This window comes from Oncorhynchus tshawytscha, linkage group LG27, assembly GCF_018296145.1.
Source record: "Oncorhynchus tshawytscha isolate Ot180627B linkage group LG27, Otsh_v2.0, whole genome shotgun sequence".
In the NCBI taxonomy this organism is placed as follows: domain Eukaryota; kingdom Metazoa; phylum Chordata; class Actinopteri; order Salmoniformes; family Salmonidae; genus Oncorhynchus; species Oncorhynchus tshawytscha.
The window spans coordinates 20,337,744-20,360,243 of NC_056455.1; the positions used below are offsets into that span (position 1 = coordinate 20,337,744).

The 22,500-nt window shown below is 46.0% G+C and overlaps 2 protein-coding genes and 1 pseudogene across 3 annotated transcripts in view; 1 reads left to right on the top strand and 2 right to left on the bottom strand.

Moving 5' to 3' along the window:
• The first annotated feature begins 2,066 nt into the window (after positions 1 to 2,066).
• On the top strand, positions 2,067 to 6,023 carry LOC112226212 (E3 ubiquitin-protein ligase TRIM35-like). Its single transcript, XM_024390573.2, has 6 exons — positions 2,067 to 3,048; positions 3,784 to 3,879; positions 4,335 to 4,565; positions 4,648 to 4,670; positions 4,759 to 4,877; positions 5,087 to 6,023. The coding sequence occupies exons 1-6, from the start codon at positions 2,515 to 2,517 to the stop codon at positions 5,644 to 5,646; spliced, it is 1,563 nt and encodes a 520-aa protein (XP_024246341.2). The 5' UTR covers positions 2,067 to 2,514; the 3' UTR covers positions 5,647 to 6,023.
• Positions 6,024 to 6,111: 88 nt separating this feature from the next.
• LOC112226213 lies at positions 6,112 to 12,165 on the bottom strand (annotated as a pseudogene).
• Positions 12,166 to 14,213: 2,048 nt separating this feature from the next.
• Positions 14,214 to 22,500, bottom strand: part of LOC112225761 (potassium channel subfamily T member 2) — a 74,092-nt gene continuing 65,805 nt past the window's right edge. For both annotated transcript variants that reach the window (XM_042307412.1, XM_042307411.1), the window contains 9 exons: positions 21,367 to 21,438; positions 20,636 to 20,770; positions 20,369 to 20,480; positions 19,303 to 19,404; positions 19,098 to 19,181; positions 18,143 to 18,271; positions 15,992 to 16,337; positions 15,688 to 15,772; positions 14,214 to 15,425 (listed from right to left, as the gene is read on the bottom strand). In XM_042307412.1, coding sequence (XP_042163346.1) covers positions 15,308 to 15,425; positions 15,688 to 15,772; positions 15,992 to 16,337; positions 18,143 to 18,271; positions 19,098 to 19,181; positions 19,303 to 19,404; positions 20,369 to 20,480; positions 20,636 to 20,770; positions 21,367 to 21,438 — 1,183 coding nt within the window. In that variant the 3' untranslated portion in view covers positions 14,214 to 15,307. The remainder of the gene's footprint in view (positions 15,426 to 15,687; positions 15,773 to 15,991; positions 16,338 to 18,142; positions 18,272 to 19,097; positions 19,182 to 19,302; positions 19,405 to 20,368; positions 20,481 to 20,635; positions 20,771 to 21,366; positions 21,439 to 22,500) is intronic.

Here is a 22,500-nt window from a genome sequence, read left to right on the forward strand (position 1 = left end):
CCTGGAGTGCTGTGTGTTTATAGGTGTGTAATCAGGTCCTGTTCTCACCTCAAAAGACATGCATCTAATCACCCCTGGAGTGCTGTGTGTTTATAGGTGTGTAATCAGGTCCTGTTCTCACCTCAAAAGACATGCATCTAATCACCCCCTGGAGTGCTGTGTGTTTATAGGTGTGTAATCAGGTCCTGTTCTCACCTCAAAAGACATGCATCTAATCACCCCTGGAGTGCTGTGTGTTTATAGGTGTGTAATCAGGTCCTGTTCTCACCTCAAAAAAGACATGCATCTAATCACCCCCTGGAGTGCTGTGTGTTTATAGGTGTGTAATCAGGTCCTGTTCTCACCTCAAAAAAGACATGCATCTAATCACCCCCTGGAGTGCTGTGTGTTTATAGGTGTGTAATCAGGTCCTGTTCTCACCTCAAAAAAGACATGCATCTAATCACCCCCTGGAGTGCTGTGTGTTTATAGGTGTGTAATCAGGTCCTGTTCTCACCTCAAAAAAGACATGCATCTAATCACCCCCTGGAGTGCTGTGTGTTTATAGGTGTGTAATCAGGTCCTGTTCTCACCTCAAAAAAGACATGCATCTAATCACCCCTGGAGTGCTGTGTGTTTATAGGTGTGTAATCAGGTCCTGTTCTCACCTCAAAAAAGACATGCATCTAATCACCCCTGGAGTGCTGTGTGTTTATAGGTGTGTAATCAGGTCCTGTTCTCACCTCAAAAAGACATGCATCTAATAATCAGGTCCTGTGTGTTTATAGGTGTGTAATCAGGTCCTGTTCTCACCTCAAAAAAGACATGCATCTAATCACCCCCTGGAGTGCTGTGTGTTTATAGGTGTGTAATCAAGTCCCGTTCTCACCTCAAAAAATACATGCATCTCAAATCAAATTTATTTTTCACATACACATGGTTAGCAGATGTTAATGCGAGTGTAGCGAAATGCTTGTGCTTCTAGTTCCGCCAATGCAGTAATAACCAACGAGTAATCTAACCTAACAATTCCAAAACTACTACCTTATACACACAAGTGTAAAGGGATAAATAATCTAATCACTCCCTTCAGCCCTCAATAGTAGGACAGTTTGGGAATGCAATACACAATGGGAATTTGATATGGCTTATCAATGTTTGAAAGTCACGTCTAAGATTTAATTTGTAATTGTACTGATACTAATCTTAGTCCTGGGATGGAATATATACAGCCTCTAAATGCTTGGCTCAGCATCCCAGGTTCTGGAACTTTTTGCCACGGTCAACCTTTAGCGGTCTGAATCCCCAAAACAACCATGTTTACTGCATACAGTTCACTGGACATGTTTACTGTTTACATGTTTACATGTTTACATGTTTACTGCATACAGTTCACTTGAGATGTTGATCAATGTGATTTGAACCTTTATTCACCCACTCAAAGACAGCCAGAAGTGTGTTGAATTCCCAATGTGTTATCACTCTGCTTTCAACCATCTAAAAGACAGCCAGGAGTGTGTTGAATTCCCAATGTGTTATCACTCTGCTTTCAACCATCTAAAAGACAGCCAGGAGTGTGTTGAATTCCCAATGTGTTGTCACTCTGCTTTCAACCATCTAAAAGCACAACCAAATTCCAATGGAAAAACTATGTCCGATTTTTGGTTTAGTTATCATCTCAACGTTGTTTCCATGTCATTTCAATGAAATTACAGTGAACCCACATGGAATAGATGTTGAATTGACATCTGTGCCCAGTGGGAAGGTTTGTCTATGTTAAAAATATGTTACAGTGTTGACACAATCCTGTGGTTGAAATTTCACCCTCAAAACAACAATTTACTTTGATTACTTTTTTCAAATCCAATGTAGATTCCATGTCACAATACGCTGACAAATTACGTTGGAACAAAGTTGATTCAACCAATGTGTCCAGTCGGAGCACTCCTAACCCTACTCCCACCGCAGCACCTGTTGCTCCAGGCTTTACCCACACATGACAATATGGTATAGGAAACCTACAAAATAATAGCAAGAACCCCCTCTGCAGTTTAGAAAATGCTGTCATAACACTGTGCTGATAAACATTTACAATGCATGTTTAACATTTGTAGGTTTCCTATCCTATTCCTATGCCTCTCGTTTCTCAGAAACAGGCAGACTGACTCTGACTGGGAGGTCAGTTGGGCTAGGCATAATAACTAAGGACTAGTTTCTTAGAATCCTGTTGTGGGCAGGTACAGTAGGTAGGAGGCCAGGGGACGTGATTTGGCTTTTAAAGACATTTTTCCCTTGGGGGGCGGAGCAGGACCTGTTCTACAAGTCCAGGTCACCCATAGGATGTGATCTCATGTCCCTCATTTACTATGTTGTGTGTCCTTAGCTGTCAGTCCAGTGTCTGTTCCTGGATGTGAGAGAGCTGGCAGAGAGCTTTCCTCAGGAAAGAGTAGATGCTACAGCACTGCTGAAAGATATTTCCTCCACTGAAAAGGGAATACACCACAGTAGTCTCTAGCTACAGTGCAGGAGCCAGTCATGGCGCTGCGCCCACGGGCTTCCTCCCAGCCTGGGAAACCTTCGTTCTTGCAGAGCCCCAAGGTGGTCATGGCTCTGCGGCCCAGGGCCGTGTCCTCTCACTCGGGCTCCATGTTGGAAGATGAGCTAACCTGCTCTGTGTGCTGTGAGATCTTCAGGGACCCTGTGGTGCTCAAGTGCACCCACAGCTTCTGCCGGGCCTGCCTGCAGCAGTTCTGGAACCAGAAGAAGGCGAGGCGCGAGTGTCCCGTGTGCCGCAGGAAGTGTTCCCTGACGGAGCCCACAGTGAGCCTGGCTCTGAAGAACGTGGCCGATACCTTCTTCAGGGAGCAGAGGAGCCAGGGCGAGGCGGGCGGGGGGCCAGACAGAGGGGGCATCCCAGTGAAGTCTGAGGCGAAGTGCCACACACACGGGGAGGTGCTGAAGCTGTTCTGCCAGGACGATGCCGAGGTGCTCTGCTGTGTGTGTCACACGTCTAAGAGGCACCAGGGCCACTGTGTGATCCCACTGGAGGAGGGGGCCCAGGAGCTCAAGGTTAGAATGGCTTGTCTCGTATCATTCAGTTTTGGATGGCTGTGTGTGTGGCTCTTTTATGGTGTTGCAAATATTGTATTCTGTCAGAATCTTTTAATTTCACAGTTTTTATTCAGATATACTACTTTATATTGACCATATTAACTTGAAAATGTATTCTTAATCCAGCTTGTTTTAGCAACAGTATAAAACTTGAAGCAGTACAGTCAGCAATCAAACATGACTATTGTGAAACATGATTGTTATTGATGTGCCACATTTCACAACAGTAACATTTCGAAAGGGAGCCAGAGCCATTGATACTGTATCTGCTAGTTGGATAAAAAAACTAAAGAAAACTACACATTGTAAGGATATACGTGAATGCTTCCTCACACAGTTACACCGTATGCTAGTGCAAAGCACTGGCAGCAATTTTTCACCTAACCCTTACCTGGTGATACTTTATAATTCTCGATTCAGAATAAACTTTTCTATTGTAAACGTCTGTGTGCAGTTGCAGACGGTACTCCAAAAACCATAGAATATGGTGTCACCCAAAAAAATATCACCAAAATATCCTGATTACGGTTAAACAGCAGCCTATGCACGACCTCAGATGAGCTTTGGCTCTGCCATTGACGTTCGTGTTTACATGGCTAGATTTGCTTGAGCTAAGTTTCCAGACGCTCTTATACACTTCACAGTTGTATCTCTAAAAACGTTCTCCCCCTCCCCCTCCGCTCCCTCCCTCAGGAAGAAATGAAGAAAGAATTGATCCCTCTGAAGAAGAGCCTCCGTGGCCTCTATGAAGCCAAGCAGGAGTGTGATGACACAACTGTGCACATCAAGGTATCAACAAACAGGGCGTCTGAAACCGTGGGACATCAGCAGATCCCAACACACTGACTGATGTTTAGCTCACACACTGTTAGTCTATAAACAGTTGGAGGAATGCCTTTGAAAAAACAAACCCTTGAAAATATGGTCTTATAACTTGTGTACAGTATAACAGTATATCCTCATGTGGACAAAGCAGTCAATATGCTTTGTGCCTTGTATTTGAGCAAGCAGTACAAGTGCCTGGTGTTTGACCAAGCAATTTCCCCTTGAGGGATAATAAAGTTATTTTAAATGGATTGAATTTATCACAGAAATCAGACATGTCTAGGTTGTAAGAGACTTTGTTGTCAATAGTTTGCCTACCAAAACAATGTTTTGACAAATGTCTGCAATTGTGTGCCTCTGTTCTAGAGTTATATATAAGATTGTATGTCTCCTATGACCCGTTTCTCCTGTTTGGCCAGAGCCAGACCCAGCAGACAGAGAATCACATCAGAGAGGAGTTTGAGCAGCTCAGGCAGTTCCTTCAGAATGAGGAGGAAGCCAGGATAACTATTCTACAGGAGGAAGATGAGCAGAAGAGACATCTGGTGAGGAAGAAGACAGAGGGCATCACGGCAGACATCCTCACCCTCTCTCATGCCATCATCGCTATTGATAATGACATAGCCTCCAGTGATGCTCTTTTCCTCCAGGTAAGAAGAATAGGACCTTTTAGAAACCAGCAGTATGAACAGTACAAACAATTACAAAACACGTGTCTTGTTCCATTTTCAGAACTACAGAAACACAAAGAAGAGGTAAGTGTTTTGACTTGAGTACCTAATACCCTTATAATGTAATGTACCAAACTCCAACTCGAACTAAGTGTCTGTTATATTGTTGTAGAGCTGTGATACCTCAGAAGGGTCCAGAGGAGATCTCCGGTGCTATGATCAATGTGGCGAAGCATGTCAGCTCCCTCAAGTACAAGGTCTGGGAGAAGATGGTGGGGCTGGTGGAGTACAGTATGTATAGCAAGACTACAGTTGTCTGTTTATGCTCCAGTCTTTGGCTTGTTGGGTGTCTAGCTAGCTATAACTACATTAACTAACGTTCTAGTGAACTTCTACTAACTTGTATAGATGTACGCTAATTAATTTCTTACTAGATCCACAACTTGTAAATATTTTCTTAAACTGTTTCCATCACTAAAGCCCTTTTCTCCATCTCCCAGCTCCTGTGACTCTGGATCCTAACACGGCCTACTCCTGGCTCTCTCTGAACAAGGACCTGACCAGTGTGACCAACAGTGGTCATGTGCAGGTGCTCCCAGACAACCCAGAGCGTTTTGACCACTTCGTGTTCGTCCTGGGCTCTGAGGGCTTCACCACCGGTTGCCACGCCTGGGAGGTAGAGGTGGGGGACAAGGACGACTGGATGCTGGGTGTGGTCAAGGAGTCCATTAACAGGAAGGGACGGATCTCAGGCTGCACTGAGGGCGGCTTGTGGATGATCTCCCACTGCGAGGGTGAGTATATGGCCGTGACCCGGCCACGCACCCCTCTCAAACTGACAGGGGAGCTGAAGAGGGTCAGGGTACAGCTGGACTACGAGTCTGGGGAGGTGACCTTCTCCAACCCTGTTAATATGACGTCCATCTACACCTTCAATGATTTCTTCACTGAGAGGATGTTCCCCTTCTTCTGCCCTGGAGCCAACATCAACGGCAACAACCCCGGCCCGCTGAAGATCTGCCCGGTCAAAGTGGCTGTGTGGAACAGCGCCACCTGGTGACGAGGAGGGGTTCTGATGGCACCATTCAAAGAGAGTGGTAGCTGTACATCCAAGGCACATATGCAACCTCAAGACACATAAGTAATGGCGTCGTGAAATGTTTGGCACGGTGTGTGTGGAAAACATTTTGTAAGATCTTTTCACATTTTTTTTGATTGCCTTTTGACTTAGAAGAAAATTAGATCCTGATTATTACCGAAAGACTCCATTTGACATTGGCTTTTTTGCCATGTTACGGAATGTGTAGTAAAGAGCACGCGTGAGATGAATGAAGATATTCAATACGACACAATGAATATTACAATTCCTGTATATAAAAGCCCCAAAATGTATTTTTTTTCTTCTCAATTGAATAAACTTTGGGGGGGACCACTTGATTTTACTCATGTTTATTTGATGCGTATTTATAGAATGATTATAAAAGATTGTGTTCAGAGTTCTCCAGTATTCAGTACAATCCAGTGAGTTTACCAGGGCATGACTTTTCCCTCATAGTCCAGGAAGACCCCCAGTCTGTTTCTCAGCGAGGGAGTCCATCACGCTCAGGAGTCCTTCCACACTCTCTGGAGCATCGATCACCCCCTGGTGGTCATAGTAAACACATACAGTGGGGAGAACAAGTATTTGATACACTGCTGATTTTGCAGGTTTTCCTACATACAAAGCATGTAGAGGTCAGTAATTTTTATCATAGGTACACTTCAACTGTGAGAGACAGAATCTAAAACAAAAATCCAGAAAATCACATTGTATGATTTTTAAGTAATTAATTTGCATTTTATTGCATGACATAAGTATTTGATACATCAGAAAAGCAGAACTTAATATTTCGTACAGAAACCTTTGTTTGCAGTTACAGAGATCATATGTTTCCTGTAGTTCTTGACCAGGTTTGCACACACTGCAGCAGGGATTTTGGCCCACTCCTCCATACAGACCTTCTCCAGATCCATCAGGTTTCGGGGCTGTCGCTGGGCAATACGGACTTTCAGCTCCCTCCAAAGATTTTCTATTGGGTTCAGGTCTGGAGACTGGCTAGGCCACTCCATGACCTTGAGATGCTTCTTACGGAGCCACTCCTTAGTTGTCCTGGCTGTGTGTTTCGGGTCGTTGTCATGCTGGAAGACCCAGCCACGACCCATCTTCAATGCTCTTACTGAGGGAAGGAGGTTGTTGGCCAAGATCTCGCAATACATGGCCCCATCCATCCTCCCCTCAGTCGTCCTGTCCCCTTGATGTTTCCACCTCCATGCTTCACGGTTGGGATGGTGTTATTGGGGTTTTACTCATCCTTCTTCTTCCTCCAAACACGGCGAGTGGAGTTTAGACCAAAAAGCTCTATTTTTGTCTCATCAGACCACATGACCTACTCCCATTCCTCCTCTGGATCATCCAGATGGTCATTGGCAAACTTCAGACGGGCCTGGGCATGCGCTGGCTTGAGCAGGGGGACCTTGCGTGCGCTGCAGGATTTTAATCCATGATGGCGTAGGGTGTTACTAATGGTTTTCTTTGAGACTGTGGTCCCAGCTCTCTTCAGGTCATTGACCAGGTCCTGCCGTGTAGTTCTGGGCTGATCCCTCACCTTCCTCATGATCATTGATGCCCCACGAGGTGAGATCTTGCATGGAGCCCCAGACTGAGGGTGATTGACCGTCATCTTGAACTTCTTCCATTTTCTAATAATTGGGCCAACAGTTGTTGCCTTCTCACCAAGCTGCTTGCCTATTGTTCTGTAGCCCACCCCAGCCTTGTGCAGGTCTACAATTTTATCCCTGATGTCCTTACACACTCTCTGGTCTTGGCCATTGTGGAGAGGTTGGAGTCTGTTTGATTGAGTGTGTGGACAGGTGTCTTTTATACAGGTAAAGAGTTCAAACAGGTGCAGTTAATACAGGTAATGAGTGGAGAACAGGAGGGCTTCTTAAAGAAAATCTAACAGGTCTGTGAGAGCCGGAATTCTTACTGGTTGGTAGATGATCAAATACTTATGTCATGCAATAAAATGCTAATTAATTACTTAAAAATCATACAATGTGATTTTCTGGATTTTTGTTTTAGATTCCGTCTCTCACAGTTGAAGTGTACCTATGCTAAAAATTACAGACCTCTACATGCTTTGTAAGTAGGAAAACCTGCAAAATCGGCAGTGTAACAAATACTTGTTCTCCCCACTGTACATGGTCGGCCTCTGTGGCAGTAGTGGTATTATACTTTTATTGGGCCATGACTAATCAAAGCCTTTCAAATTTTGTCTTGACCCCACCAGATAATCAAAACAGAACATCAGACCAAAGCCCAGTTGTAGGCTTATGCCACGACCCACTATTGGGTTCTGACTCCTGCTCCTGATGGACTACTGGGACAACGCTGCTCTAAGGTGCTTAAACATAGTTCATTACATCCTTTCCCACCCTGAAGTCAATGCACTCAATAGAAGCACCCTGCCAGTCAGACTCACCCCTTCTCCACCCTGCCAGTCAGACTCACCCCTTCTCCACCCTGCCAGTCAGACTCACCCCTTCTCCACCCTGCCAGTCAGACTCACCTCTTCTCCACCCTGCCAGTCAGACTCGCCCCCTCTCCACCCTGCCAGTCAGACTCACCCCTTCTCCACCCTGCCAGTCAGACTCACCTCTTCTCCACCCTGCCAGTCAGCCCCCTCTCCACCCTGTCAGTCAGACTCACCCCTTCTCCACCCTGTCAGTCAGACTCACCCCTTCTCCACCCTGTCAGTCAGACTCACCCCTTCTCCACCCTGCCAGTCAGACTCACCTCTTCTCCACCCTGCCAGTCAGACTCACCTCTTCTCCACCCTGTCAGTCAGACTCACCCCTTCTCCACCCTGTCAGTCAGACTCACCCCTTCTCCACCCTGCCAGTCAGACTCACCCCTTCTCCCCCTGCCAGTCAGACTCACCCCTTCTCCACCCTGCCAGTCAGACTCACCTCTTCTCCACCCTGCCAGTCAGACTCACCCCTTCTCCACCCTGCCAGTCAGACTCACCCCTTCTCCACCCTGCCAGTCAGACTCACCCCTTCTCCACCCTGCCAGTCAGACTCACCCCTTCTCCACCCTGCCAGTCAGACTCACCCCTTCTCCACCCTGCCAGTCAGACTCACCCCTTCTCCACCCTGCCAGTCAGACTCACCCCTTCTCCACCCTGCCAGTCAGACTCACCCCTCCACCCTCTCCACCCTGCCAGTCAGACTCCACCCTGCCAGTCAGACTCTCCACCCTGCCAGTCAGACTCACCCCTTCTCCACCCTGCCAGTCAGACTCACCCCTTCTCCACCCTGCCAGTCAGACTCACCCCTTCTCCACCCATGTCAGTGCGGACCCAGCCCGGGTACAGGACCGCAAACAGGATCTCATCCATCCTGAACTCCTCTGTAGTGCAGAGCGTCAGCATGTTCAGACCAGCCTGAGAGGAGAGGAAAGGAGGAGCAGGAAGAGAGAAGGGAGGGAGGCTGTTAAAGATGAGAGGATACAGGACAATAGATTGGATGTAGAGCCATGACTACGGAATGAATGAAAAGGTCAAACTCATCAGACATGACATGTATTCCATTCCAGCCATTACAAAGAGCCCATCTGCCAATTTAAATTGACACCAGCCTCCACTGACATGGCTGGGCTAACCCGACAGGGAATATAATGTGATGGGAGAGGATGTGTTATGACAGGCAGGGTAACAGAGGTCTATTTACTTTGCTGATGCCATAGGGAAGAAAGAACACATCTCCTTGATGGTTGCCATGGAGGCCACCATGTTGGAAATGCTGACCACAGCTGGCTTACTGCAGGACATTCCTGGTTTCCCACTGGCTGTGGCTGCTGACTGCAGATAGAGCAGAAACTCCTTATGAGAGTGACAGGGACAGCGAGGAGACAGAGAAAAAAAAATGATGAATCATTCTTCAGTATTCTGCACCTTTTGGTTGCAGACATTAGGGAAAAACAAATACATTTTGAATGTCCTCTAAAATGTATCTGTATGTGTGTTTTTCTGGCTCTCTGCCCTCACCTTAGTGATGTCCATAGGGCCCAGGATGTTGGTGTTGAATGCAACCAGTATTTCCTGGGTACTTGTGGTCTGCATGGTTCTGTGGTCAGCACCCCTGTGTTGTTTACTAGCACGTTGAGCCCAGCCTTTCCCACCAGACTGCCCACCTGGCTGACTCCTTAATGCTGCAGGGGTCTGTGGCGTCTGACAGACACAGAGGAGAAAAAGTCTGTCAGTCAACCGCTAGACTAAACCCAGATCTGTTTGTGCTGTCTTGCCACCCCTAACTGTAGTTGTCCTGAAAGCACAAACAGATCTGGGGCTAGTCAACCCCAGTATCCAGTCTAACATCCCAGCTGGCCAGCTCAGAGTAACCTGGCACTCTGCCATGTGATTCATACAGTACAGGCTATACAAGTGCATGCTGTGACTGGTGAGATTGACAACAGTGCCATTAATAGGCTCAATAATCCTAGTGCGAGAGCGTGAAGAAACAGAAGAATGGAACAGAGCGAGTACTCACCAAGACGGACGACAGTGATGACATTGGGGTGCTTCTTTGCCAGGTCTCGCAGACCCTTAAACACAAAGGACAAATTGTTGGTTAGACACAGAAAATACATCTCCAGGAAGGCTTTATTTTCTATCTTTGCTCAGTAGAGTTTTCCTTATTCAGTGGAGTTTGCCTTCAAGCAGAGCCATGTATTTAGAGAGTTGGGCCATTGAGGTTTGTGCATTATGATGCATTTACATGACACTATTTCAACATTCTAAGGCAGCCATGTGAGCACCCTTTTAACAAAATATGGGGAATATTTAATAATCACCATGCACTGCACACTGCCCTATCCCATCTGGACAAGAGGAATACCTACCTAAGAATGCTGTTCATTGTCTATAGCTCAGGGTTCAATACCATAGTACCCTCCAAGCTCATCATTAAGCTTGGGGCCCTGGTCTGAACCCCGCCCTGTGCCACTGGGTCCTGGACTTGCCGACGGGCCGCCCCCAGGTGGGGAAGATAGGAAATCTTCACATTGCTGATCTTCAACACAGGGGCCCCACAAGGATGCATGGTCAGCTCCCTCCTGTACTCCCTGTTCACCCATTACGGCATGGCCAATCACGCCTCCAACTCAATCATCAAGTTTGCAGACCACACAACAGTAGAAGATCTGATTACCAACATGGAAGAGGTGAGGGCCCTGGCGGAGTGGTGTCAGGAAAATAATCTCTCCCTCAACGTCAACAAAACAAAGGAGCTGATCGTGGATTTCAGAAAACAGGAGAGGGAGCACCCCCCTATCCACATCGACGGGATCGCAGTGGAGAAGGTGGAAAGCTTCAAGATCCTCGCCATACACATCACTGACAATCTGAAATGGTCCACCCACACAGACAGTGTGGTGAAGAAAGCGCAACAGAACCTCTTCAACCTCAGGAGGCTGAAGAAATTAATCTGGGCCCCTAAGACCCTCACAAACTTTTAAAGATGCATAATTGTCGGGCTGTATCACCGCCTGGTACGGCAACTGCACCGCCCGCAACCGCAGGGCTCTCCAGAGGGTGGTGCGGTCTGCCCAACACATCGCTGGGGGCACACTGCCTGCCCTCCAGGACACCTACAGCACCCGATGTCACAGGAAGGCCAAAAAGATCATCAAGGACATCAACCATCTGAGCCATGGCCTGTTCACCCCGCTACCATCCAGCAGGAGAGGTCAGTACAGGTGCATCAAAGCTGGGACCGAGAGACTGACATCAGCTTCTATCTCAAGGCCATTAGACTGTTAAATAGCCATCACCAGCCACCCGGTTACTCAACCCTGCACCTTAGAGGCTGCTGCCCTATATACATAGACATGGAATCACTGGTCACTTTAATAATGGAACACTAGTCACTTTAATAATGTTTACATACTGCTTTACTTATCTCATATATATACTGTATTCTATTGTACTGTATTTTATTCAATGCCACAACAACATTGCTCATCCTGATATTTATATATTTCTTAATTCCATTCTTTTACTTTTAGATGTGTGTGTATTGTTGTGAATTGTTAGATTTTACTGCACTGTTGGAGCTAGAAACACAAGCATTTTCCTACACCCGCAATAACATCTGCTAAATATACTGTATGTATGTGACCAATAACATTTGATTTGATTTAAATAAGGCTATGTAACTGAATGTCTAGAATTAAAACAAAATACAACATTCTAAAAGTCGACCCAACTCTCTAAATACATGGCTCTACCCTCAAGGACATTTGCCCTAAGAACAACATGGAATAAGGAACACTCCAATCTCCTCTCTCTCTGCTCCAGCAGCAGCAGCTCTGCTCTCACCTCAGCTCTGAGCCCGTCTAGGTCTCGGCAGCAGGCTAATAACTGGCGGACCGGCCAGGGAGACTCCACCATCTGTTTAACCATCTCCAAACCCAGGCCTCGGTTGGCCCCCGTGATCAGGACGCTGCATGCTTCAGCTGCCATTTCTTCTTGTTTCAGTCTCTGCCTCGACCTGGAGTGTGTGACTGTTCTGGGCTCTTCCTTCTCACCCCATTTATAATGTCAATTATTTTCATTGAGTGTTTATTCTGTAGCCTCACCACACCCAGTCCACATTAGATTGTGCATATGAGGTATGCTGAGACACGTGTGTGTGTGTGTGTGTGTGTGTGTGTGCGTGCGTGCGTGCGTGCGTGCGTGCGTGCCATGGGCAGAAGGGGTTGTGTATGGGAAATTAAGGATGTTAATACCATACCTGATGGTTGCAAATGACATAGAGCCAACTGGGCACTCACTGGTTGAATCAATATTCTTTCCGTGTCATTTCAATGAAATTACGTTGAACCAGCGTGAAATAGACATTGAATTGAGTCTGTGCCCAGTGGGAAGTTACATAATGTAAACTGTGATGAGGGCTAAGCCAACAGTAGGCATGGGGACGAAGCCTGGACTGCAGCTGAATGCTGTGTGTCCATCGAACAATAGAATGAGGTAATGTAAACAACTCAGCTTTGGGAGCAGAAGGTGGATCAGATTCAGGGAGCAGATGAGAGGATGCTTCCCAAGGCCTGGACAAACCATCACCTGAGTGGCGCAGTGGCCTAAGGCACTGCATCGCAGTGCTAGAGGTGTTACTACAGACCCTGGTTTGATCCAGGGCTGTATCACAACTGACCGTGATCGGGAGTCCCAAAGGTCAGCGCACACTTGGCCCAGCGTCGTCCGGGTTAGGGGAGGGTTTGGCCCAGCGTCGTCCTGGTTAGGGGAGGGTTTGGCTGGGGTAGGCTTTCATTGTAAATAAGAATGTGTTCTTAACTGACTTGTCTAATTAAAAAAAGTTAAAGAAGTGGAATGCACTTGGGCCAGCAGTGTGGTTCTTAGAGGGAGGTGAATGACTCATGATGATGCTGCTCATGGGAGGTGATATGGCTGATTTCCCTCTCAGTGACACCCTTAATCATCCGACTACTGCCACACACACAATGACAGGGATTTATTGTGTTAGAGGGTAGTGTGTGTAATCTAATCTATTGAGTCATTAATAACAACTGTATTTTTGTTGGTGAGTGTGTGAGTAGGTTAGAGTATAATAGTAGAGGCAGTGGGTTTCTGTGAGAGTAGGACTGAATGTGAACCAGTGTGATAAATGGAAAGTGAAGGAACCCTGTTACATAATATGGTGGTCATAATGGTGGTCTATTTAAGCACTGGCAGGCCCGAGGAGGTGTGGTATATGGCCAATACACCACGGCTAAGGGCTGTTCTTAAGCACGACGAAAAGCGGAGTGCCTGGGCACAGCCCTTAGCCATGGCATATTGGCCATATACCACAAACCTCCGAGGTGCCTTATTGCTATTATAAACTGGTTACCAATGTAATTAGAGCAGTAAAAATAAATGTTTTGTCATATCCATGCTATACAGTCTGATATACCATGGCTGTCAGCCAATCAGCATTCAGGGCCCGAGCCACCCAGTTTATAATTATATATATGTTCTGTATGTTTATAAAACGCATAGGGCCGTATTCAATCTGTATCACTGAAGTTCAGCGTTACAGGACGGTTAAAATGTAAAGGCAATGTTCCCACGTTATCGGAGACTGCATTCAGACCGTTAGGGGATTCATAAGGGTAGGAAAACACCTCTATTGAGATGCATAGCATTTAGGGGAGACTGGCACCAATACAAACATATGATCACAGCAAGCCATAACTGGGGGAACAAGATACACTGGCACCAATACAAACATATGATCACAGCAAGCCATAACTGGGGGAACAAGATACACTGGCACCACAATACAAACATATGATCACAGCAAGCCATAACTGGGGGAACAAGATACACTGGCACCAATACAAACATATGATCACAGCAAGCCATAACTGGGGGAACAAGATACACTGGCACCACAATACAAACATATGATCACAGCAAGCCATAACTGGGTGAAGAAGATGGCACGGCAGCCAAACCTGGCTACAGTGTGAGAGTATAATGACAGCTTTGAAAATGAATTGGAAATCAAACTGAGCCATTGAAAGAGTAGATGTATAGCAACTTTAATATATACATATTTCCATATCTGTTGAAACAGCACTGAATGAGGGCACTGTAGTGCAGGGATGCTGAGCAGCATTCCCACCACACGGTGGCGCCACCATCTCTGCAAAACCTCTGCTGGGTTTTAGACAAAGATTCACATGGCTTTCAAGACCTTGGTCTCCACATGCATGACTCTCCAACATGCATGACAATAATAGAATAGCGAGCTGGTTGAGGAGACATGGGGAAGGGTAAACACTAACTAACTAATTAACAGAGACAGAAAGGCTGGCCTTGGCCATTTGGAACTATCCATAAAGTTACATGAATCAGTAAACGAATATTAGCTTTGTTCAAGAGATACTCATCGACTGGGTCACTCCTTCAAGGCTTTTTCCTTTCTTTCTGAAGACAGTAAATGGTGTTGTAGATCATCCAGTGTTAGTCTCTGCCTGCTAGCTCTCTAATTGTGGAAATTGACAGGTGATCACTGCTCTTTGGCTTCCTCTGCTGCTGGTGAGCTAAAAGAGGAACATGGGAACTGACTGAGAGTTAAAGTAACAGTACGATCAGATAAAAAGGTACAAAAAATATTCATGAAACCCCAGATCAGCATTCTGTTGGCTCGGCTGCAATCACCTCGACACACACAACCACATAGAGACAGAAAAATAACAGTCATTTGGAAATGTGTTCCTTTGGCTGTCCAGATATAAATGTCAGTGTCTGGCTCATAACATACATACAGTACATGCACATACATAAATAGAAATACAAGGTCATTGAATGCACTTCTGTGTCCCCAGCTCTCCACTTCAAAAATGAAACGGTGCATAAATGAAACAAACCAACTTGTAGAAAAGGGCCATGCCTTTGAGAGTTTCTAAATACAAAACAACGTGACAGCTGTGACTGTGTCCAGAGTAGATGTGGAACATGTGTCCTTCCCTATAGAATATCCCCCCCTCTCTCTTTCTCTGTTTCTCTCTCTCTTTCTCTCCCTCGCTCTCTCTCTGTCTCTCCCTCGCACTCTCTCTGTCTCTCTCTCGTTTCTTTCTCCACTCACACTATGCTGCTTAGTTCTGTTGTCTACGCTCATAAATGGGTGCTGTTCTGTGTGTCGAACCTGTGGCCCTCGGAGCGGCTGTTGCTGACCTTCCTAGTGCCCCCCTGGTTAGGCAACAGAGACAGAGGGTCTGGTCTGATCAAGTACCTGGACATGGGACAAACACACACCAAGACACACTTAGATGAATAATACATTTAACAAATGCTTATACGTTCTTATAACAAGTTCTAAACCGTTATACCTGCAGGCTTGTTATGAAGGGTTACCCACTTAACTGTAGTAATTTGGTCCTGAGTGAATGTGCAAGACTTAATTTAAGTTGGACCAGTATATTGAGGGAAATTGTGTGAAATTGCCTTCTGATGATGTGTGATTTGACTGAGCCATCAGGATATTGTGTACTCACACCACATCGTGCAGCTCCAGCCTGGTGTCAGGAGAAGGGTTGATGAGGATGTAAGACAACCTGTTGCCCTGGTCCGTCATTCCATCTGACACAGGAAGTACACACCACAAGACAGGAAATAAACATGACATGTCACAGGAACTCAAATGATATCAATTAAGTTGTTCCTTAGTAATGTTGACAAAAAGAAATATTGGAGGAAAACACAAAGCTATGAACAAACAGTTCTATTCCATTAGGCAGGCACAGTGCAGTGTTACATGACCACATATCCACCCCTCAGAACATATCTAACAGTACTCACTGAATCCTGTGGCTGAGAGGCCCAGGTGTTTCATGCGTGTGCGGACCAGAGAGTTGAGCTCCTGTCTCTCAGAGCGTCTGAACAGGGTCAGTCTCTGCTGGCTGATCCTCTCTGCAGCGCTTCCTGTGACCCCCTTCGACCCGCTGGGCCCCCGACCCCCCTTCCTGCTTAGCCTTCTGGCCCACTGCATGCTCTTCCGCCGGAGGAGGGGGTGGTCCGAGGAGAGGGAGGAAGAGGAGGGGGGCTCGGAAGAGGTGGAGTTGCGGTGGGGACCCCTCCGGGACAGCAGGGGCTCTCTGGGCTCTCTGGTGTCCTCGTAGTCCTCCACTGTGATGGACACCTGGGACTGAGAGAGAGACACACACACACACAGCTCAGACCAATATCAAGCAGCAGCTGTTTCTATTGTGAGTTGTTATTGAGTGAGTTGAGTTTTTATTATCACAAAAACATCATGATGATGTACAATGCCTTGCGAAAGTATTCGGCCCCCTTGAACTTTGCGACCTTTTGCCACATTTCAGGCTTCAAACATAAAGATATGAAACTGTATTTTTTTGTGAAGAATCAACAACAAGTGGGACACAATCATGAAGTGGAACGACATTTATTGGATATTTCAAACTTTTTTAACAAATCAAAAACTGAAAAATTGGGCGTGCAAAATTATTCAGCCCCCTTAAGTTAATACTTTGTAGCGCCACCTTTTGCTGCGATTACAGCTGTAAGTCGCTTGGGGTATGTCTCTATCAGTTTTGCACATCGAGAGACTGACATTTTTTCCCATTCCTCCTTGCAAAACAGCTCGAGCTCAGTGAGGTTGGATGGAGAGCATTTGTGAACAGCAGTTTTCAGTTCTTTCCACAGATTCTCGATTGGATTCAGGTCTGGACTTTGACTTGGCCATTCTAACACCTGGATATGTTTATTTTTGAACCATTCCATTGTAGATTTTGCTTTATGTTTTGGATCATTGTCTTGTTGGAAGACAAATCTCCGTCCCAGTCTCAGGTCTTTTGCAGACTCCATCAGGTTTTCTTCCAGAATGGTCCTGTTTTTGGCTCCATCCATCTTCCCATCAATTTTAACCATCTTCCCTGTCCCTGCTGAAGAAAAGCAGGCCCAAACCCTGATGCTGCCACCACCATGTTTGACAGTGGGGATGGTGTGTTCAGGGTGATGGGCTATGTTGCTTTTACGCCAAACATAACGTTTTGCTTTGTTGCCAAAAAGTTCCATTTTGGTTTCATCTGACCAGAGCACCTTCTTCCACATGTTTGGTGTGTCTCCCAGGTGGCTTGTGGCAAACTTTAAACAACACTTTTTATGGATATCTTTAAGAAATGGCTTTCTTCTTGCCACTCTTCCATAAAGGCCAGATTTGTGCAATATACGACTGATTGTTGTCCTATGGACAGAGTCTCCCACCTCAGCTGTAGATCTCTGCAGTTCATCCAGAGTGATCATGGGCCTCTTGGCTGCATCTCTGATCAGTCTTCTCCTTGTATGAGCTGAAAGTTTAGAGGGACGGCCAGGTCTTGGTAGATTTGCAGTGGTCTGATACTCCTTCCATTTCAATATTATCGCTTGCACAGTGCTCCTTGGGATGTTTAAAGCTTGGGAAATCTTTTTGTATCCAAATCCCGCTTTAAACTTCTTCACAACAGTATCTCGGACCTGCCTGGTGTGTTCCTTGTTCTTCATGATGCTCTCTGCGCTTTTAACGGACCTCTGAGACTATCACAGTGCAGGTGCATTTATACGGAGACTTGATTACACACAGGTGGATTGTATTTATCATCATTAGTCATTTAGGTCAACATTGGATCATTCAGAGATCTTCACTGAACTTCTGGAGAGAGTTTGCTGCACTGAAAGTAAAGGGGCTGAATAATTTTGCACGTCCAATTTTTCAGTTTTTGATTTGTTAAAAAAGTTTGAAATATCCAATAAATGTCGTTCCACTTCACGATTGTGTCCCACTTGTTGTTGATTCTTCACAAAAAAATACAGTTTTATATCTTTATGTTTGAAGCCTGAAATGTGGCAAAAGGTCGCAAAGTTCAAGGGGGCCGAATACTTTCGCAAGGCACTGTACAGCTTGGTGTCATTGACTCCTGTAAATGATGATCTTTCTGTCCAGACAGGTACCTCAGAGACGGGTAACTTTTGGGCTTCAGTGCGGTAGATGCCGATGGGGATGTCACCAGTGGAGGAGCACAGTTTCTGGTAGAGTCGACCATAGGTGCGGATCCACAGGTCCTCCTCAGTGATCTTCATCTATGAGACCCCAAACACCCCACCTTCATCATCCTCAGTTCCAGGCAGCTACATTAATACCCCTTCAACCTCAGTACCAGGCAGCTACACTAACGTTCCTTCAACCTCAGTACCAGGCAGCCACACTAACGTCCCTTCAACCACAGTACCAGGCAGCTACACTAATGTTCCTTCAACCTCAGTACCAGGCAGCTACACTAATGTTCCTTCAACCTCAGTACCAGGCAGCTACACTAACGTTCCTTCAACCTCAGTACCAGGCAGCTACACTAACGTTCCTTCAACCTCAACACCAGGCAGCTACACTAATGTCCCTTCAACCTCGGTACCAGGCATCTACACTAACGTCCCTTCAACCTCAACACCAGGCAGCTACACTAACGTTCCTTCAACCTCAACACCAGGCAGCTACACTAACGTTCCTTCAACCTCAGTACCAGGCAGCTACACTAATGTCCCTTCAACCTCGGTACCAGGCAGCTACACTAACATTCCTTCAACCTCAGTACCAGGCATCTACACTAACGTCCCTTCAACCTCAGTACCAGGCATCTACACTAACGTTCCTTCAACCTCAGTACCAGGCATCTACACTAACGTCCCTTCAACCTCAGTACCAGGCATCTACACTAACATCCCTTCAACCTCAACACCAGGCAGCTACACTAACGTTCCTTCAACCTCAGTACCAGGCAGCTGCACTAATGTTCCTTCAACCTTAGTAAAATCTAAGCAGGGCTGTATACTATAAATTATATTGTTGATCATCACATTTCATAGCTTTCAGATGATAACTATTGAGGACATGAGCAGATGAGTTACTCACAGCACAGAGGAAGCCTGAGCCAGGCATGGAGTCTAGTCCCAGCAACAGTCTGGTGATGGAAATCATGTAGTCCTTCACAAAGGACTGGTGGGAACACACAACAAACAACAGAGGGTCATTGAGTAATAAAGGGGCAATACAAATATTATAGACTGAGTTTTGAAATATGGAGCGTTGCTGTGCTGGGGTGAGAGTTCAGACTAACCTGATACAGTAGAGTATCCAGCATGCTGACACTGAACACCTTCCCAGCAGCGAAGGGTAGACGAAACATGAAGACCAGGTTGGAGCCCCTCTCCCTCTCTTTCTATCAGATCACCATACACAGGAATAAGAAAACAGGGAGAGAGAAAGACAGGGAGAGAGAAAGACAGGGAGATGGAGAGACAGGGAGAGAGATAGGGAGAGAGAAACAGGGAGAGAGAGAGACAGGGAGAGAGACAGACAGGGACAGAGAGAAAAAAGAGCCATTCAATTCCACAACCACCTAAAAGGAAGTGATTCCCAAACCATCCATAACAAAGCCATCACCTACAGAGAGATTAACCTGGAGAAGAGTCCCCTAAGCAAGCTGGTCCACCCCACAGAGCCCCAGGACAGCAACACAATTAGACCCAACCAAATCATGAGCAAACAAAAGGATAATTACTTGACACATTGGAAAGAATTAACAAAAGAAAACAGAGCAAACTAGAATGCTATTTGGCTCTAAACAGAGAGTACACAGTGGCAGAATACCTGTCCATTCTGACTGACCCACACTTAAGGAAAGCTTTGACTATGTACAGACTCAGTGAGCATAGCCTTGCTATTGAGAAAGGCTGCTGTATGGCTCTCAAGAGAAGACAGGCTATGTGCTCACTGCCCACAAAATGAGGAGGAACCTGAGCTGCACTTCCTAACCTTCTGCCAAATGTATGTCCATATTAGAGAGACATATTTCCCTCAGATTACACAGATCCACAAATAATTCCAAAACAAACCCAATTTTGATAAACTCCCATATCTACTGGGTGAAATAACACAGTGTGTCATTACAGCAGCAAGATTTTTGACCCGTTGCCACAAGAAAAGGGTAACTAGTGAAGAGACACAGGAAGAGAGAGACAGGAAGAGAGCGAGAGAGACAGGAAGAGAGAGGGACAGGGAAATGGAAAAGCATTACAATAATGGAGTACCAATTCCTTTTGACATTCCCACATGACCCATCATTAGATGATCTGACTAGGATGGTCCGACTCACCACAGAGAGTACCATAATACAATGTTACCTTCTCCAGCTTGGAGAGAGCCAGGGAGTAGTGGTCTTTGACTTTGAACTGCATGAAGCGCATGTTGGCTGGGTGGGTGAGCTCAGTGATGATGCTGAGGGCTGGGAACAGTCTGGGAGGACAGAGGAAAGAGACACAATCAAATTCTTAGACATAGAGTGCTTGCTGAATGCAGATATCTATGAACGCACACAAACAACTGTTGGATTGTGCAGGATGGTATGGTGTGATGGATGTATAATGGATGTGTATGGCTGAGCAGCCCACCTAAAGAGGGTCTGGACGTTGACTATGGTCTTGGCGTCGGCCATGTAGTCCTCCTCAGCGATCATGGAGCTCTCCTTGTCAACCACCACCATGGTGTCAGCAAACGTCACCCCACAACGCAGCAGACTGTCCAGGCTAGAAGGAGAAAGAGAGAGGGAGGGAGAAAGAGAGAGAGAGGGAGGGGGAAAGAGAGAGGGAGGGAGGGGGAAAGGGAGGGGGAAAGAGAGAGGGAGGGGGAAAGAGAGAGGGAGGGAGGAAGAGAAAGGGGCTTGAGATTATAGAATGTATGTATTGAGACAGAATGATTGGAACAGAACTGACATTGTCCATATACAGAGATATAGCAGTGAGCAGGGTTGACAAACTGATGTGATATACAGTACAGAACAAAGTCAATCCATATACAGAGATATAGCAGTGAGCAGGGTTGACAAACTGATGTGATATACAGTACAGAACAAAGTCAATCCATATACAGAGATATAGCAGTGAGCAGGGTTGACAAACTGATGTGATATACAGTACAGAACAAAGTCAATCCATATACAGAGATATAGCAGTGAGCAGGGTTGACAAACTGATGTGATATACAGTACAGAACAAAGTCAATCCATATACAGCTTCGGGGGGGGGTGTAGCTGCTCCAGTATGAATTAGCAGTAGAGGAAAAGAAGTAGAGTAGGAGTGAAAAGCAGATGATGCCACCAGGGTACTGAGGTGGATTATCTTACTTGTCAATGGAGCCTACTGTGTAGAACACCATGGGGAACCAGCAGATAGCCTCCAGGAAGTCTGGCTCAGGTCTGAATCAATCACAACACATATGGATTACCAGGAGACTCATACAGCACAAACCTACACCTACCACAACAAATAAACAGGCTCTCTGCAGTGGTAGAGATAGAGAAGTAGCATGAGTCCCAGATCTGTTTGTGTTGTCTTGCCAACTCCTGTAACTCTCATTATCTCTTATTATTGTCATGCGTCAATCACCATAGGAGTTGGCAAGACAGCACAAACAGATCTGGGAACCAGGCTACTAGAGAACCCCCAATCAAATCAAATCAAATGTTATTTGTCACATTCACCAAATACAACAGGGACCTAGACTTGGACCTAGACTTCCGGTACCACTTGCCGTGCGGTAGCAGAGAGAACAGTCTATGACTTGGGTGGCTGGACATTACAGTGAAATGCTGACTTACAAGCCCTTAACCAACAATGCAGTTTGAAGAAAAATAAGTGTTAGAAAGTATTTACTAAATAAACTGAAGTACAAAATAATAAAAGAGCAACAATAAAATAACAGTAACAAGGCTGTTTACAGGGGTACCGGCACAGAGTCAATGTGTGGGGACACAGGTTAGTCAATGTAATTGAGATAATTAGTACATGTAGGTAGAGGTAAAGTGACTGTGTTTAGATAAATAATTGAGAGTAGCAGCAGCATAAAAACAAAGGAGGGTGTCAATGGAAATAGTCCGGGTGGCCATTTGATGAATTGTTCAGCAGTCTTATGGTTTGGGGGTAGAAGCTGCTGTTAAGTAACCTTTTGGACCTAAACTTGGTGCTCCGGTACCGCTTGCCGTGATGTAGCAGAGAGAACAGTCTATGACTTGTGTGGCTGGAGTCTGTGGCAATTTTTAGGGCCTTCCTCTGACACCGCCTGGTATAGAGGTCCTGGATGGCAGGAAGCTTGGCCCCATTGATGTACCGGGCTGTACGCACTACCCTCTGTAGTGCCTTGCAATCAGAGGCCGAGCAGTTGCCAACAACGATGAGACAGCCAATAGGGAGGAGGTCAGAAACCTGGCAGTGTGGTGACAGGACAACAACCTCTACCTCAACGTGAGCAAGACAAATGA

Coding starts and splice junctions, on each gene's coding strand:
- LOC112226212 (XM_024390573.2), top strand. CDS start 2,515: ATGGCGCTGCGCCCACGGGCTTCCTCCCAGCCTGGGAAACCTTCGTTC. Junction 3,880..4,334: donor ACACAACTGTGCACATCAAG/GTATCAACAAAC, acceptor CTGTTTGGCCAG/AGCCAGACCCAGCAGACAGA. Junction 4,878..5,086: donor GGTGGGGCTGGTGGAGTACA/GTATGTATAGCA, acceptor TCCATCTCCCAG/CTCCTGTGACTCTGGATCCT.